Genomic DNA, 17,647 nt, shown 5'->3' with positions numbered 1-17,647 from the left:
CTTTCACTGCTTTGTGATGGCTGAAGACCTCTCCTGGGCAAGTGCAAAGAGAAGAAATAAACCTTCAGAGCTGTGTTCCCAGGTTGCCTAATGCAGTGAGTTTACCATCCCAACACCCCCCCCTGAAGCCACAATTGCCCTCTCTGAGACCTTGCATATAGACTTCTGTAAAATCCAGCAGGCCCCAGAGCCCACCAGCACACCTGAAGCAGGCAATTGCAGCCAGGTGAAGGAAGCACAGATGGCTTGGCTGAGAGAAGCCTTGTTAATATTAACGAGGTCATGCCTTACAGCCCACCCCCTGGGGTAAGCAATACATCATTAGGGGATTTTTAATTAGCAAGCCCTGCAAACCCTTCCTTGTTAGGGGTGGTTAATGCATGCAAGAAATCCTCTCCTGCAGGGACCATGCCCCTTTACCCAGCAGGTCTCCATGACATGCAGCTACTCTGAGTCAGGCTGTGTTCACACCTATATACCTGTAGGTGTGTGTTCAGCTCACTTTGCCTGCTGCAAACAATCTGGTTGTTTGACATTGCAGTGCTGCTACCAGAATATCCATCACAGCAGCAACAACACTGCTGACCTTTGCTGGCCACACAAGCCTGGAAGGGAAGGAGCGTGCTGATCAGGTTTTGAGGTAGGCACCATGAAAGATGAAAGCTGAGCAAACCCTAGAGGGAAGCAATGGCAAACTACAACATCACACTGATCCCCAGCCATTCCCTGAGGCTTTGAGCCTTGTCCACATCCTTGTCACCTCATCCTCCTGACACCCACCCTTCAGGTGCTTATAAGTGTTGATGAGGTTCACCTTCAGCCTTCTTCAGGCTAATTAGCCTCAGGGCTCACAGCTTTTCCTCATAAGCAAGATGTTCCAGGCCCCTCAGCATCTTGGTAGCTCTCCAGTAGGCTCTCTGCAGAAGTTCTCTGCCACTCTTGAACTGGGAAGCCTAGAACTGGATATACCACTCCACATACAGCCTCACCAGGGCAGAAATCACCTAGATGGGGCTACAGGTAAGAAAGCATTTAGGTGCCTGACTGGCTGACCTGGCAGACTAGAGAGAGGCAGAGATAGAGATGTGGCTTATGCAGGGCAAGAGGAGACTCTCTGAGACCAAGTGAGGACTTGGCAGAGTTTGCAATAGGTTTGAATGCTGCTGACCTAGGCTGAGAGCATCCTTACAAGGACAGGAGAAGCACTATGCAGATGAAGCAATGCCAATAGTGAAGAGCCTGTAGTAGGGGTGGGAAAACAGCCCCAGGGGCTGGGAAATGCTCATGAGCTCCCCAGCACCACTGGCTGCAGTGTCAGCATTAACCACCCTCACCCTGTGCAACCCCAAGGACCTCCAGGCAACCCCCTGTGATTGCTCCAGCACTGAAAAAAGATGAGAATGGGATCATTTTATCCTAGGAGATGTGCAGGTACTGTGAAAGGCGTCTCTGCTGGGCTCTCTGTTGGAAAACCTGCCTGGCTCAGCCTGGCAGCCCCTCACCCTGGCAGGGACAAGGCTTGCAGAAAGGCAAGTGGGAGCTTTGGAGCCTCACACTGGCAAACAACATTTTGAGGACTGAAGTCACAGTTTCTGCTGCAAACAGGCAGTGATAAGCACTGACCCTTCTTCCTCTGGACTAGCAGAAGGGAGCTTAGGGAAGTTTGGCTCTCTTGCACTAGGCATGCAGTTATTTGGCATCTCCCTGGGTTGCCTGAACCTGTTTGTCCTCTCCTGGGAAGTGCCTGTGGGCTGTGCAGGAGGTGAGGCGTGAGCAGAGCTGGTTGTCACTGTAAACAGGACACCCAGCAACACACAACACAGCTCTGACCCCTCTGCTGTGCATCCCAGGCCCCCCAGCCTGTGCAGGAGCTGTGTCTGCATCCAGAATGACGGTGAGTGGCTTCCCAGCAAAGGGGGGTTGTAACAAAGGGGGTATGTTAGAGGAGGAAGGTGGGTGTAGTGGAGGGGGAACTGTAACATGGGGCAGCAGTGAGTCCCTAGTAGAGAGCAAGAACAGCAGAGGTGTATTTCACAGGTGTAAACCTGTGTATTTGAGCTATATTGGTTCACTTGTTGCTTTGTATTCTAGGACAAGGAGTGAACATCACTTCTGGAAGGGTCTGGGTTTAACTCAGAGCATGGCCTCGTGGAGGGCAGCAGACTGAAGCCAGTCTAACCCTATAAAGCACAGGCAGTGTTTACCATGTGTTGTTTTCCAAACAGCCTCTTTCAGTTTCCTTAAGGCAGCTACTCAGGAGGGGATTCACAAGTTCTCTCTCAATGGGTTACTGTAAGGAGTTCCACTGTGATGCTTTCTCAGCAGCCTCCCTTCCCACAAGCAGGGGGTGAACACACTGTCAGGATGTGGCAAAGCAGCAGGGAGTAGTTGTGGATGGAGAGGGAAAAGGGAGCTTTGCTGTTTGTTGCCCCCTGAGACACTCTCTGACCCTAAATGGGTCTCTAAATGGTGGGTGTCAGGAGGTTGGGGCAGCCCTTTTTCCTGTTGTATCCAGCAACAGGACAAGGGGTGATGGGGAGAAGCTGGAGCACAAACAGTTCCATTTAAATACAAGGAAAGACTATTTTACTGTGAGGGAGCCCTGGCCCAGGCTGCCCAGGGAGGGTGTGGAGGCTCCTGCCTTGGAGGTCTTCAAGACCCACCTGGACACGTTCCTGTGTGACCTGATCTAGGTGGGAGCTGCTTCTGCAGTGGGTTGGGCTGGATGAGCTCTAAAGGTCCCTTCCAACCCCCACCATTGTGTGATCCTATGACCCACTGCCCTCACACCACATCCCTTTTGCCTTCCAGCACTTTCCTGCAGCCTTTTCCCTCCCGCTGCCCCAGCCTGTGCCTGGGGCTGGGAGGATGCTGGGGGCATCCCCAGGACTCCCCATCCCCTTGGACATCCCCCCCTTCCAGTTCCAGCCCCGCCGGGTCGCCGTGGACTGGCGTCGCTTCGGGGCCGTGGATGTGGAGCGGGTGGCCCGGGAGGTGGACGTGGCCGTGCTCCAGGAGCACATCACCAGTGTCACCTTCTGTGACCTGGCTGGGGAGAGGTGCCCACACTGCAGGCAGCCAGCGGATCCCATCCTGCTGAAGGTGCTTCGCATGGCCCAGCTGAGCATCGAGTACCTGCTGCACTGCCAGGAGAGCCTGGGCACCAGCCTGGCCCTGCATGCCCAGCGCCTGGGAGCAGCCCAGGCTGAGCTGGCTCGCACCCAGCAGCGGGCAGCCGAGCAGGAGGCACAGCTCCGAGGGGCAAAGGAGGAGAGCAGGGGCTGGAAGAAGCTGATAGCCACGCAGCAGCTCCTCCTGCAAGCTGGCCCCCGAGCCCACTGCAAGGTACGTGGTGGAAGTGGCCTCAAGTTGCCCCAGGGGAGGTTGAGGCTGGAGCTGAGGCAGAACTGTTTCCCTGAGAGGGGTGTCAGCCCCTGTGTCAGGCTGCCCAGGGAGCTGGGGGAGTGCCCAGCCCTGGAGAGATCCCAAAGCCATGGGGCTGAGGTGCTGAGGGCTGTGGGTCAGTGCTGGGCTGGGCAGGGTGAGGGCAGGGCTGGGGCTGCAGCAGCTTCAGGGGCTTTAATAACCCAAATGATTCTGTGAAAGGTGTCAGGGATTTCAGCTGGGATGGAGTTAATTTTCTTCCCAGTAGCTGCTCCAGGGCTGTATTTTGGGTTTATGCTGAAGAGAATGTTGATCACACAGGGTGTATGTGGTGGTTGTTACTCAGCAGAGCTGCACAGCATCACAGCCCTTTCTGCTTCCCACCCTGTCTCAGCAACAAGTGAGCTGGAGCAGCTCCTGATGCCCTCCATCCACACGCTTCCAACACCACAGCCACATCCTTGAGCCCTCCCCTTTTTGCTTGAAAGAAGCAAAGCTTTCCCAGCCTCGCAGGGGACATGGGGAGTGCCCCTTTCTGCAGATCACAGTCTCTCCTTTGATGCTTCCCCTCTCTCCAGTGCCAGCTCTGCCACAAAGCCTTCCTGAACGGCTCCCTCCTGCAAGCCCACGTGCAGCACTGGCACCCTGAGCCCACCGACCTGGGTGAGCACTCTGACACCTTCTGCCTTCCCTTCCCCAGGCAGGTTTATCCCCACTGGATGGTAGATCCTGGAAACCAAAGTGACCACAGGAGGTTAAAAGTGACTCTTTAGAGCTCCTTTCTGTGAGTGTTGGCTGGGTGCTTGCTGGTTGCTGCCCTTCCCTCAAGCACAGGCAGCATGTTGAATGGGAGATGATGTGTGTTCACAGCTCATCTCTGTGACTTGAGCTTCCCTGAGGATCTTCTCCACCCAGGGGCTACACTGCAGAGTTTGGGAGAGGGTTTTTGGTAGAGTTGGTGAGGGGTTCACCTTCCTCATGCCTCATTTCTCTCTTGTTTGGGAAGGAATTGATGCTCCTTTGCAAAACGCTTGGAAAGCTGCAGGTGCAATGTGCTGTGTGAGAGCACAGAGCCTTGGCACAGCCTCACCCGGACCTGGCCAGACAAAAACCTCCTCTTGCTGTTTGCTGGCAGCTGGAAACCCCAGGGCTGATGCAGCCCAACAACCTGACCTCTGCTCCAAAGGCACCTTCCTTGGTGCAGCCCGAAATACTGAAGCAGGGCAGTTTGGCTGCTGGGGAGCAAAGCCCCTACTCTCTACAGCTACCTGAAAGGGGGTTGTAGTGAGGTGGGGATCAGTTTCTGCTTCCCAGTAATGAATTATGAGAGGAAAGGGGCTCAAGTTGCCCCAGGGGAGGTTGAAGCTGAGGCAGAACTGTTTCCCTGAGAGGGGTGTCAGCCCCTGTGCCAGGCTGCCCAGGGAGCTGGGGCAGTGCCCAGCCCTGGGGGGATCCCAAAGCCTTGGAGCTGAGGTGCTGAGGGCCAGGGGTTAGTGTTGGGCAGGGCTGGGACTGCAGGAGCTCCAAGGGCTTTAACAACAGTAATACTTCTTTGACAAGGCCTTCCACAAGCCACTAATCTCTCCAGTTCAACAACAAAACCCCATCAGAGGCCATGTGGCCACACTTGTCGTGGCTCCCCCTGCAGCTCAGCTCCCTGCTTCTGCACCCCAAAACCCTCCATGGGGTGCTTTCACCCCATGCTTCAGTAGGATTCTCTACCCAACCCAAAGCAACCCCCTGGTAGGAGCTGCTGGCAGCCTTGCTCATGGTGCCTCTGTTTCCCTGAGCTCTGCAGAGAGGTGGAAGGTGAAGCAGGTGGAGCGAATGGAAGCCGAGGTGGAGGAGCTGACGGCCGAGCTGCAGGAGACACGGCGGCAGCTGGAAGCTGAGAGGGAGGCTGAGAAGCTGCACAGGGAACAGGTACTGGGAGGAAGAAGGAATGGAGGGAGGAGAATGATGAAGCATGAGGTGTTTTTAAAGCACCAGGTGGAAAAGGCACTGGAAAACATTTTCTAGTGGGGTTCCCGTTTGTTTCTGGTGCTTCTCTGCAGCTGAGACATCCCCTGCCCTGTTTTCCCCTCTCCCTTTAGGAAGCAGAGAGAGCTCGCCAGCGAGAAGAGGAGGGCAGGAGAGACTTGGAAAGGTGGAAAGATGAGGAGAGGATGAAGCTGCATGAAGAGCTGGATGGCCTGAGGAAGCTACTCCTCACTGCCTTCAAGGATGTGGCCCACAGGAGCAGTGCCATGGAGGAGGTGAGCATGTACTCCCTGTGCTCCTCAGGGCAGGCAAGGGGATGCCCAAGCCTCGGCTGGTCCAGGTGGCATCACAACTTCCCAGCCCAAAGAGTGCTCATGTTACAGGCTCCTGGGTCACATAAGAGTTGTGGGGTTGGAAGCAGTGGCTGGCCAAGGCTGGGCTCCCCAGAAGGGAAGTGGATCCTCCTGTGGGATGCACATCTCTTTTCTTTCCCCACTGCAGAAGCTGCAGGAGCTTCATGCCAGAGAGGTGGTGATGTCCAACCTGGGGACCCTGTGTGATGATGACAGGCAGGAGCCACAGTGGTGGGCAGCAAGGCAGGCAGAGCTGCAGGGTGAGCAGGGCAGGACGGCGGTGCAGGTGAGCAGTGTGGTACCCCTGTCCTCACCCCATCACAGCAGCTGTGTTGGGGGTGGAGATGGAGCCACATCCAGGCACCTCTGTGTGCATCTGCTCTCAGCTCGGGTTCAGGCAGCAATGGGCTCCTGCTGGTGTGGAGCACAGGCAGCTGCAAGGCCAGGTCTGTCCTTTGGAGGACATCTCCTTAATGAATAAAAACATCCAGAGAGCTGCTTTGCTGGTGAAGGGAGCAGGTGGCTCCAAACCCATAGTTACCATGCTCAGGTTGTCTTGTTCCCTTTTTTGCCCCTTTCAGTTGAAGAAAGAGAACAGGACACCTCATGCCACCCCATCCCAGGACCAGAAGGTCATTATGGGCCGTGTCTGTCAATAGATAGATGCCCTCAGCACCTGTCCCAGTAAACAGCCCAAGATCACAAAGTGATCTCACCCAGGAGCAGTGGAATCCAGATGTTTGACTCTAAGCAGCCTTAAAGTATTGGCTGAGTTCAGACCAAGGCCAATTTGAAGCCTGCTCTGTAATGCTTTGCTTTGTTCAGCTCCCTCTTGCACTCCTGAAACAGGGAGCATTACCCAGGCATGTGGGCACAAACCCATGGGGGTGTGTGAGTCATTGGAGCAACGCTTTGCATTACAACTTGGAGCATCTTTCACTTGTTGTCAGGGCCTTGAATGCCACGTGGAATGTAACAGGGTGGCATCTGATGTGCTAGTGATCATGTCATGGGAAGGAAAAGCCCCTAAGCTGACCCCTTACAAGTATGGTTTGCTTAGGCTCTTGGGGAGGGTGTGTGAATGCTGTTTTCTTCTGCCCCTTTTCTGGATGCATTTAATGACACTCTTCAGGGAGAGGAAAACTGACTCAGAGTTACAGACAGCTTTGAGTGATGCCCAGTGTGTTTCTTTCCAGGTGAAGCTGGTGTCTGCAAGCAAACCCAAAGGTCATGACTGCATTTTTAAAGTGGATCTGTTTAGGTCCAGTTGAATGTTTCCATAGCTAACAGCCCTTCAGAACCACAATGTCTCCTCCATTTCCCTCTACAAAGCTATGCCACTGAGTCCTCTCCAGGGAGCTGGCTGTGTGTCCTCTCACACTGGACACTTTCCAGTCCCTTGCCTGTCTGCTGAAGCTGGCACAAAACAGGCACAAAAGGAGCTGGTGTCTTGGGTGGGTTTGGCATTGTAGCCATGCCCCAAAGGAATGAGGTTTCAATCAAGAGCTGGGAGCAAACAGATGACCTTGGCTCCTCAGAAATAATGCTGCTGGTTATTTGCATAAAAACAAGGAGCTGAAGCATGCTGTGGTGGCTTCATCACTGGCAGGCTTCTATAATCCAGAGCCAGCAGAAGAAATCAGACTTCTCAGCTCCCTAAAGCCCCCAGCACGGCTGCAGAACACAGCTAGGGGCTGCTGCTCAGAAACAGGAGGTTGCAGTGAGCTCTTCTCTCCAGTGATGGGAGAAGAGGAAAAGGGCTCAAGTTGCCCCAGGGGAGGTTGAGGCTGGAGCTGAGGCAGAACTGTTTCCCTGAGAGGGGTGTGAGCCCCTGTGCCAGGCTGCCCAGGGAGCTGGGGGAGTGCCCAGCCCTGGAGGGATCCCAAAGCCGTGGAGCTGAGGTGCTGAGGGCTGTGGGTCAGTGCTGGGCTGGGCAGGGCTGGGACTGCAGCAGCTTCAGGGGCTTTTCCAACCTAAATGATTCTGTGACTCTATGGCCTTGGTGGGCAAGTGTCCTGGGGTTTTGCTCAGGGATGTTCTCCAAGGGCTGGTGCCAACCTTGGATCCCCAAAGCAACAGGTATGGCCATATTTCCCAAGTAGGAAAACCAGATGGTGATCAGCACATAGGTCTGTGCTGGGGCCTTGGCTCTTCTTTGATCCTCACAAGCTCTTCTTTTTTCCCCTGCAGCCACCCAGGGTGTGACCAAAGTGGTGGCTGATGAAGAGTCATCAGGTGGGTACCAGAACTGGGACCATCCCTGTCCTGCAAGCAGCAGCATGAAGATGGCATTGGGCTGGGGGTGAGGATGAGAGCTGGTGGTGATGGGCTGGGGGCAGAGTGAGTGAGCTGGCTGATGCTGTGCAGGGTCAGACAGTAACATGACCAGTGCTGCTACCAATGCTTCACCCAGGAGGGCTGTCCCAGGCAGCTGCAGGTCCGTGGGTGGCATCTGGGAAAGCTGTGGGCAGGAATCAGTTCAATCAGAAGAGGCAGTTGCCTCTCTGTAGAGGAATGTTGTCTGCAGAGAGGCAACCCCTTGCTTGCTCTGGAGCTGATGGGGCTCATGTCCTCAAAGAGGAGAAAGGCCCCAGCAGCCCCCTTCCAGTCAGTGCACTGGTACCAGCACCCAGCTTTACTCCAGCCAGGAGAGAAGCCACCCTGGGCAAGAAGCACAGGCTGCTGGAAGCTCTGCAGACGAACCCAAACCTCCTGAAGCAGTTTCACCCCATCCTGGAGGAAGTGCTGGAGGAAAAGCTGGAGAGCATGGGGGTCAAGAGGGTGAGTCTGTCCTTGCAGGGCCAGCATTTGCAGTGCCTGCCCTCAGCTGGGCATGGACACAAAGACTGCTCTGAAGGATTATTTTGAGGGGTGGGGGAGCAACCAAAACTCTAACAGGCAGCAAAAAAAATACCCCCATCTGCAGTGATCACTCCCTGAGAGGCTCATGGGAAGGTCAGAGTCACACAGCAGCACAGGGAATAAGCTGCTGTGCTCCCATCTCTGAGGCTGCTTATTAGTATCTCCCCAGCAAATCTCTCTCACACACAGCTTTTCACTTGCTGAATCACCCAGGGCGCTCTCTTTTCTGGGGAAAGGCGTGTTTGAGGGCACAGTAGCTCCAGTCACAGGGATTTCAAGGGGACTTTCAGTGTCCCAAGTCCTTTTCATGCTAAGCATATTAACCAGCACCTCCTGCGAGCATCCTGAGCTGCAGGCAATGCAACACCACCACCTAGCACCTCACAGAGCTGCTGCAAGGGCAGTGAGCAGGCAGGCAGCAGGCTGGGCTGCCAGGGACTCCCTGCCCCAGCCACTCACCTTCTCTGAGTGAGGCAGCCTTTGTGTTTCAGCTCCCAAAGGCATGGAATGACTTCTCGTGTGGGTTGTTTCCTGGAGGTGCTTCTGAGGAGGGCTGCTGGGTTCAACTCACAGGGAGAAGAGCTCTGGCAATGGAATCATAGAATGGTAGGGGTTGGAAGGGACCTTTAGAGGTCATCTAGTCCAAGGCCCTCTCCTTTCTCTGATGTGTTGTTTGGGAGCACTGAGGTGGTGTCAAAAGCAGCAGAGGTGCCCAAAGCCAAACTGACAGGCACACACCCTCCCTTCACTTCTCATCATTTTGCATCTCCACAAACTCAGGACATTCACAGGATCACAGCATCCCAGCATGGTAAATGGGGGCTGGAAGGGCCCTGCAGAGCTGCCCCAGCCCCTGCTCAAGCAGGTTCCCCTGGCTCAGGGGGCACAGGAACGTGTCCAGGTGGGTTTGGGAACCTCCCAAGAAGGAGCCTCCACACCCTCCCTGGGCAGCTTGTTTCCAGCTCATGGTTGTGGTCTGTTCATGGTTGCAAAAACCTCCTTGAGCTGCTGCACTTACCCTGTAGCCTCAAAATCACTCCAAATAGCTGGGATTTACCCTTCAGCAATCCTTTCCCAAAGCAGGTGAGGGCTTTGCAAATGTGAGCTGTTTGCATGGGATATGTTGTGCTGGGGAAAAAGGATGAGTGTCAGGGCTGGTGAGAGCTTCTGTGGGGTTTGACAGGGCTTGGAGGATGCTCCTGAGATACCAGCAGCACTGCCACAGGCTTGTTTCAACCCTCAGCCATCCTCCATGCTCTGCTTTAGGCTGCAAAGGGGATCTCCACACGGACCTACAAAAGGCTCCAGGCTGTGCTCAGGCTTCAGCAGCAACAGAAGACTCAGAAATTTCCAGGTCTTCTCCACCTGAGGGACGAGTTGGTCAGAGCAGTGGTGGGGAAAGTCAGGCAATGCATGAAGCCCAGCACTGCTTTGCCTCCACAGCTCTCCATCATCCCAGGTGAGGTGTCCTTCTGTCCTCTCTAGGAACCAACCCTGGGGACCTGTGGCCACTCCCTGATGGCCACGGGCTGCTATTCCCCTACACAGCGAGACAGGAGCCAGGGAAATGGCAGGAGAGGGCAATTTAGAGTGATGCAAGTCTGCAATTGCTGTCTGCCTTTTGACCTCGTGTGGACAGACCACAGGACTGCCAGGAGGTGGGTGATGATTCTCCTTGCTCTCCATATTGCTCTCCAGCTCAAAGCCTGAAGACCCCCAGGTTGCTTGGTGGGCCACAGCCCATGGTGATGCCAGCTGCAGGAGGGGCTGAAGCCGCAGTGATCCCCCAGCCCGTTCCTCGGAGCAGAGCCCATTCCACTCACCATCCCTCCAGGACTCACCGTGGCACCCTGCAGCCCCCCACAGCCAGCAGCACCTCCTGAGGACCTGTCCCACGGTGAAGGTGAGTCTGGGCACCTCCTTTCAGCTTCCAGGCAGGTGGGCAGTGTCTGGGACCCTCAGCTGGAACCTGGCCTCAAGGATGCTGAGTGCTGCCCAAACACCAGCACCTTTGGAAGCTGCCAAGGGGTGGCTGATGTGGCACCACCCCAGAGGGGTTTTTGGAAAAGGAGATTCCTGGGGTCTTCCTGAATGTGTAGGCTGGCTCAAACCACTCAGCAGAGTCAGATCTGAGAGCTTGTGCTCACCATAGAATCATTTTGGTTGGAAAAGCCCTTGAAGCTGCTGCAGACCCAGCCCTCCCCTCACCCTGCCCAGCCCACCACTAACCCCTGGCCCTCAGCTCCAGGGCTGGGCACTCCGCCAGCTCCCTGGGCAGCCTGGCACAGGGGTGACACCCCTCTCAGGGAAACAGTTCTGCCTCAGCTCCAGCCTCAACCTCCCCTGGGGCAACTCCAGCCCCTTTCCTCTTGTCCTGTCATTCACTGCTGGGGAAGAGGCAGACCCTCACCTCAGCACAGTCTCCTGCAGAGAGTGCTCCTGTCTCCCCTCAGCCCCTCCCCATCACCCTTGTGCTGCAGCCCCTTCCCCAATTCCTTTCCAGAGGGAAACCAGACTGTCTAGAGGACACAGGGAACCTCACAGGACCAAAGGGCCATCAGACACAAGGAGGAAAGCTTAACTGTTGGCTCTATGCTGCACAGGCTGATATAAGCCATGTGTCAGGATGATGTGGGGGCTACCCATGGCCCCTCAGAGGGTTGGGAAGAGCAGGAGGTATGTCTGAGCTGTACATTAACTGTAAGCAGCAGCCCCCTCACCTTGCAAGTGGCTGTGGGGTGTCCCTGGCCACAGAAGAGCTGTTGGGGCTGTGCCACGTGCCTGGGATGAGTGTGGGGATGGAGGTTTCTTCTGGCATCCTCAGATATCCCAGAGCATCACTCAGCCAGGGCTGGCTGGGGCAGCAGAACCCCTGTGCTTTATCCTCCACACAAAACATTTGCCTCCTGAAACAGCTGCTTTGGGATGGCTCCAAAAGGTGTGTAGTGAGTTTAAGCTCTTTAGAGACCAGCTTGCCCTGGGGTGGCTGATGATCCCCTCCCTTCTCACCCAGCTGTGCCATCACCCTGCCTTGGGCTTCCCTGTTTAACCCTCTCTGGGTTAAACACAGCCACATCTGTACTGGTGAGGCTCTTGGAGACCCCTCAGTGGGGTGAATTCCCAGCTGGGAGCTCAGCCTCAGCCCAAACCAGATGACACCACATCAGCAAACCCCAGTTGTCTTGTGCAAATGGCCACAGGGATATTTTCTGATGTAATCCCTGTTAAAAACAACCCCTCTTCTCTGCTCCTGCCCATCCCAGTCTGTGCACAGGGAGCTCAACCAGCCAGCAGCAGAGACCTGGCCCTGTCATCCCCATGTCTGTGTCCTTCCACTGATATTCATCCCTTCACCCTCTGTGCTGGGGAGGGGACAGAAATCAGTATTCATCCCATGGGGAGGCAAAGAGTGAGTGCCAGAGAATGGAGCTGGGAAAAGGTCTCTGGAACAAATCCAGAGATAATTGGAGTGATGCAACAGCAAAATGATTAAATTACTAAAGCAGGCCTTAAACATCACCTCAATTTCTGGGGGAGAGCTGCTGTAATTAAAGTGGTGCCAGTGGTGCAAGCAAATTGCTTGCTTTGGCTCTGGGTTCCCCCCACCCCTTTCCCCCCCTTCTTTCTTTTCTGTCTCTTCTTTCTCCCTCCCTTCTAAAACTGGAAACTATTTTACTCCAGGAAGACCCAGAGCCAGCACTGGGAAGGTGGGAGGGTCTCCTGTGTGCAGGCACTTCTGTCCCTCTCTGCTTCAAGGTCCTCCCCAGGGACCTGGGCAACCACTGATGATGCTCCAGGATCCCAGGACTCAGGGAGTCCCTGAGCTGTGGCAGAAGGAACAATCCTCTGCCAGCAGCCACTGGATGGTGCCACAAGACCAGGAACAGGCAGCAGCTGCTCTGCAGCTCCCCAAGGCTGCTCCTGCCCTCCCACTGCTCCTTTCTGGGGGCAAAGCTCAACGCTGGGGCTCTGCCAGACAGCACAGGGGGTCAGGTCCTCCCTGCCCAGCTGCTGTGGGTTACATCAAGGAGGATAAACTCTGTGAGGTCTGACAAGGAGTGATTCCTGCTCTGTCTTCCCCATGCCTGTGAGCAATAGCAGTGTCTGACAGTGCAGCTTTGGGGGCTCCAGCAGCTCTCCCTGGGCTTTGCATCCCACAGGCTGGGGCCAACTTCCCCACACCACACACAGTCTGGTGCTCACATGTGGCTTTCTTTATCCTTCCAGTAGCCCAGAAAACAGAGGGAGAAAGGGGAGAAAGCAGCTTTCCTTCTCGTTGTGTCTCTCCTTGCCAGTGCAAGGAGATGGACAAGGTCTTGCTCTCTGCTCTTGGAGGAATCTGGCCTGAATGCCCTCAGACAGGGGAACAAGCTGTTGTCTCCCTCCTCCTGTCATTGTAAGTCAGTGGAAATCCCACCCCAAAGGATGATTTCTTTTGCACTCTGAAGGTGACCACACAAGCCTGGCCCCACTGACAGGGCTCCTCCGTGGCAATTCAGCTCCTTTCCCTAACTCTGTATTTTGAGCATTTGGAGCTGCTCAGGTATGAGCTTCAATCCCCTACAACTATGGCATTTTGCAAAATGCAACACAAGTCAGTTCTCAGTTTCTCTTCTCTTTTTCCAGCCCATCCCACTGCTGGTTCAGGCTTCTGCCCTTCCCTCAATGCCAGGGAGCAGCAGACCCAACCAGGGCTGACTAGGAGAGGGCGAACTCCTTTCATTTCATTGAAGAGCAGAGAAAAGAGATGTAACAGGAATACAGACAGAAGCAGTAGAGACCACTTGCTGGAGGAGGGAGGTGGTAGGAAATCTGTCTCTGTTCACACACCTCTGCCCTGTGTGCCTGCCAGACAGCAGCCCTGGCACACACCAAAACCAATGGGGCAGGAAAACTCTGCCCAAAAGAGCAAACAAGTACCAAGTGAACAGAAAGCAGAAGCTTCTCCACTTCCTCTCCTCCTGTCTTTTATTCTCTACTTTTGTCTTCTCTCCATCTCTTCTTTCTCCTGTTCTCAGCTTCTCTGCTCTCCTCTTGGCTTCTTTCCTTCTCAGCTCCTCTCTCCTCTCCTGTCTACTTCTCAACTCTCCTTTTCTCTCTACTCTTCTCCTCTCTTCTTCTCATCTTCTCTACTCTCCTCTTCTCTTCTCTTGGCTTTTCTATACTCCTTCATCCTCTCCTTCATCCTCTCCTTCATCCTCTCCTTCATCCTCTCCTTCATCCTCTCCTTCATCCTCTCCTTCATCCTCTCCTTCATCCTCTCCTTCATCCTCTCCTTCATCCTCTCCTTCATCCTCTCCTTCATCCTCTCCTTCATCCTCTCCTTCATCCTCTCCTTCATCCTCTCCTTCATCCTCTCCTTCATCCTCTCATCTTGGCTTCTGTCCTCTCTTTTTCACTTCTCTCCTCCTCTTGTATTCTCTTCCTCTCCATTACTCTCCTCTCATCTTCTCTCTTCCTCTCCTTTTCTCTCCTCTCATCTTCTCTCTTCCTCTCCTTTTCTCTCCTCTCATCTTCTCTCTTCCTCTCCTTTTCTCTCCTCTCATCTTCTCTCTTCCTCTCCTTTTCTCTCCTCTCATCTTCTCTCTTCCTCTCCTTTTCTCTCCTCTCATCTTCTCTCTTCCTCTCCTTTTCTCTCCTCTCATCTTCTCTCTTCCTCTCCTTTTCTCTTGACTCCTCTCCCCTCTTTTTCTTTTTTTCAAAGCTTCTCTACTCCCACTTTCCTCTGCTCATCTGTGTTCTCTTTTATTCTCCACTCATCATCTCTCCTCTCTGCTCTTGAAAGAGAGGAGAGGAAAGGCAGAGAGAGGAGAAGTGGTGAGGAGAGTAAAAGAGTAGAAAAGCTGAGAGGAGAGGAAGAGGAGTCTCCAGCATCAGCCTCATCGATGTGTCTTTACCAGAAAAGGAATTTTACTCAATTTTTCTCCCCTGTTATTTTTTTCAACTCCTTGCCCAGATAAAGCAGCTGCCTCTGTGCCCCTTCCTAGGATGATGTGCTTTCCTTGACAACAGCAGCCTGCCCCATTGCCTGGGTCCTGGCACAGGCCCTGTGCCCATTGACACTGCTGAGTGCCTGTGCTGTGCTGCAGGATGCTGAAGCAGCAGCAGGGATGTCCCTGAGCAGAGGCATCACTGCAGCCAGGGGAGCACAGAACAAAGCAAGCTGAGGTTACACAGGCAGACAGGTGTCCTGACAGCTCCTGCACACAAAGAGTTCTTTGTGGCTGCATTAAGGAAACAAATTTGGCTTCTCCCACAGGAGAAGAACAGTGGAACAAAAGCTGCCTCCAAAATTCATTTCCCTCGTCCTCTAAAGATGTGATGATGTGATGACACGAGTCTGGAGGAGAGGAGGCTGAGGGGAGACAAGAGAACTCTCTGCACCTCCCTGACAGGAGCCTGCAGTGAGGTAGGGGCTTTGGGCTCTTCTTTCCAGTAATGAATGACAGCAATGAATGAATGACAGGACAAGAGGAAAGGGGCTGGAGTTGCCCCAGGGGAGGTTGAGGCTGGAGCTGAGGCAGAACTGTTTCCCTGAGAGGGGTGTCAGCCCTGTGCCAGGCTGCCCAGGGAGCTGGGGGAGTGCCCAGCCCTGGAGGGATCCCAAAGCTGTGGAGCTGAGGTGCTGAGGGTCAGTGCTGGGCTGGGCAGGGTGAGTAGAGGGCTGGGACTTGATGACCTTAAAAGACTTTCCTGACTGAAATGATTCTATGAAAAGCAATGAGGAGGCTGCCCCAGGGCAGAGATGGCCAGTGCAGGGCATAGACAGAACCCCATTTCCTTGGGGCAAAGCAGCACAGCTACACTGAAATCGTTACCCAGGCTCTTGCCAAGAGCTTCGTGCTGTTGGAGTCTCCTTCTCTTCAAAAGGATCTATTTTGAGCTTTGTTTTTTTGCCTCAGTGGCATTTGGCTACATGGGGCTCAAGCTATTGGTAATACTCTCCTGAAGCATGAGCATCAGTGAGACAATTAGCAGCTACTCAGCCCACAGCACTAATGATCTCTGAATGCAGCACAACTCTCTCAAATAAGATGAAAAAGAACAATCCTCTCAACTGTATTCAGCTGGAATATCTCACCCAGAGAGCTGTTCTCCCAGCATATTTGGGGTAAGCACAGTGTCATAAATCTTAGTGCTATTAATCCATAGACTCATCCATCTCTGTTCAGCTATATAAAAGCAATAACCTTGTCACCAGAGGCAGGAAGCTTGGGCTTTTAATTGCATATAGATTTTGGGGGAAGTTCTTATCTCCTAGTCCAATTTGTAGCTGCAGATATGTGTGGTTGCTTCCCTTGGTCAAAGTCCATGCAAATCTCCCCTGCTCACACACACATATCTGTAAAAGCTGCAGAGGCTCAGAAAGATCCTGTGTGGAGCTCTTCTGGCAGATAATACAGGCTTCTCAGTGCCTGCTTTGTTGGGCAAGCTTAATTAGCTCCTCTGCAACAGGACATGCCAAAAGCATGGGAACAAACCCATGTGTGAGTGCAGGAACACATGTACCTACACACATAGCAGCAGTCACAGCTTCCCTGCCTCACCTCACCTGGCTCCAGTGCATCCTTTGCCCTGCAGTTTATTAGCAATAAAGGCAAAATAATTGGCTGCTGGGAGGTGTCTTCTCTCTCCTCACCCAGAACAACGGCAGGAGGGAAGGCAGGACGTGTTCACAGGGCCAAGAGATCTGCAGAACCTGGGGTTTGGTTATTTCCAGGCTTTGCTCAGCCAAAGACACAAATCTCCTTGGTGCTGGGTGATTGGTCAAACCAGCAAGCCCAGTTCAGCCCAGTAAATATTTAACAGCTGCTGCTGGGTGAGAGAGCCCTGGCCCAGGCTGCTCAGGGAGGTTTGGGCTCTCCAAACCCACCTGGATGTGTTCCTGTGCCCCACCTCAGCAAACCACAGACTTGTGTATCCTTTGCAGCTGGGACACCAGGACACAACGAGCTTCCACCAAGGCAATAGTGGGTCACTTGTGGGGAGGGGAGAAAGCTTTTGGATCTTGCTTTTTTTCCTCAAAGTCCAAGAGCCAGGGGATCCTCAGCCTTTTCAGCCTGTGGGGGGTGGAAACTTTGGTCTTAGTAAAGCCTCAGAGCTTTCCCTAAGCAGCTGGCTCCAGCTGCAGGGCTTTCAGCGTGCAGATAGGAGATGTTTAAGTCCATGTTTTGGTGTGACCTGATCTAGGTGGGACCTGCTTTAGCAGAGCAGTTGGACTGGATGATCTTTAGAGGTCCCTTCCATCCCCTACCATTGTGTGAGCCTATGACTCTATGTCCCCAGACAGGGAAAGGACAAGTGCTTTCCCAGCTCTGTGGCCACAGATATTGCTTCTCCTCGTGCTGTCATTCCCCTGAGACGTGATGCTGTCCCCTGGCCATGGTGCCCACCACAAGGTAAGAGCCATTGTGGCCAGAAACAGAGGGCTCTGATTTCACCTGTTGCTTCACCCCCAAACAGGCTCATCCATCAACAAGTTGGCTTTTCAGTGAAGTTCATCTCATTCAGATGAGCAGCAACTCTTCAGGCCAGGAAAAGGAAATGAAAAGAAGTGATTTGGGAAGATCAGAAGCCTACTGAGGGCAGGAATTCCTGGAGATGCTGCTCTGCAGAACACTCCTGCCCACAATCTCATCATCTGCACGCCTTCACATGTCAAAGTGAGACCCAGAGACAGCTGCCCTGCTCAGTATTTGTGTCACACCACAATCAAAGGTGCACCCCTGTGACTTTATGTGTGTGTGTGTGCACCTTTTTTTTGGTCTAATGCACTCAGAAACTTGAGTTTTCTCTGTATGAGTTTCTCACTCCCCCTTGTACCTTTCCCCAGCCACCACTTGTGTGGTTCCTATCTAAATTAAACATTCCTGTGCTTTTTCAGCTCCCTTTGCCAGTGGAGGCTGGCAGGAGTGAGAGCATACCAGCAATTTTTCTGCCCTCCTCAGAGCAATGAAGTACTTAGAAGTGTTTAATTGCTACCTTGAAAATCAGGACCAAAGTGGCCTCAAACCCCAAAATAGCCATGTGCTTGCTGAACCCAGAGAGGCCAGGGCATCTCTGGCTTT

General features: G+C 53.7%; 1 protein-coding gene across 1 annotated transcript; it reads left to right on the top strand.

Moving 5' to 3' along the window:
- Positions 1–1,813: 1,813 nt before the first annotated feature.
- Positions 1,814–10,462, top strand: DZIP1L (DAZ interacting zinc finger protein 1 like). The gene is made up of 11 exons (XM_062005306.1): positions 1,814–1,894; positions 2,923–3,345; positions 3,963–4,047; positions 5,183–5,307; positions 5,478–5,639; positions 5,866–6,003; positions 6,914–6,944; positions 7,908–7,952; positions 8,362–8,498; positions 9,846–10,038; positions 10,278–10,462. Exons 1-11 carry the CDS (start codon positions 1,889–1,891, stop codon positions 10,460–10,462), a joined length of 1,530 nt encoding a protein of 509 aa, XP_061861290.1. The 5' UTR covers positions 1,814–1,888.
- The last annotated feature ends 7,185 nt before the right edge of the window (positions 10,463–17,647 follow it).

The sequence above is a fragment of the Colius striatus genome, chromosome 12 (genome assembly GCF_028858725.1).
Source record: "Colius striatus isolate bColStr4 chromosome 12, bColStr4.1.hap1, whole genome shotgun sequence".
Classification (NCBI taxonomy): domain Eukaryota; kingdom Metazoa; phylum Chordata; class Aves; order Coliiformes; family Coliidae; genus Colius; species Colius striatus.
Note: the sequence above shows the minus strand (reverse complement) of the source record. Positions and strands in the feature narration are given on the sequence as shown.

Excerpts from the sequence above, each read along its gene's own strand:
- DZIP1L (XM_062005306.1), top strand. Across the intron at positions 7,953-8,361 it reads GGCTGATGAAGAGTCATCAG|CCAGGAGAGAAGCCACCCTG; the intron begins GTGGGTACCAGA and ends GCTTTACTCCAG. Across the intron at positions 8,499-9,845 it reads AGAGCATGGGGGTCAAGAGG|GCTGCAAAGGGGATCTCCAC; the intron begins GTGAGTCTGTCC and ends GCTCTGCTTTAG.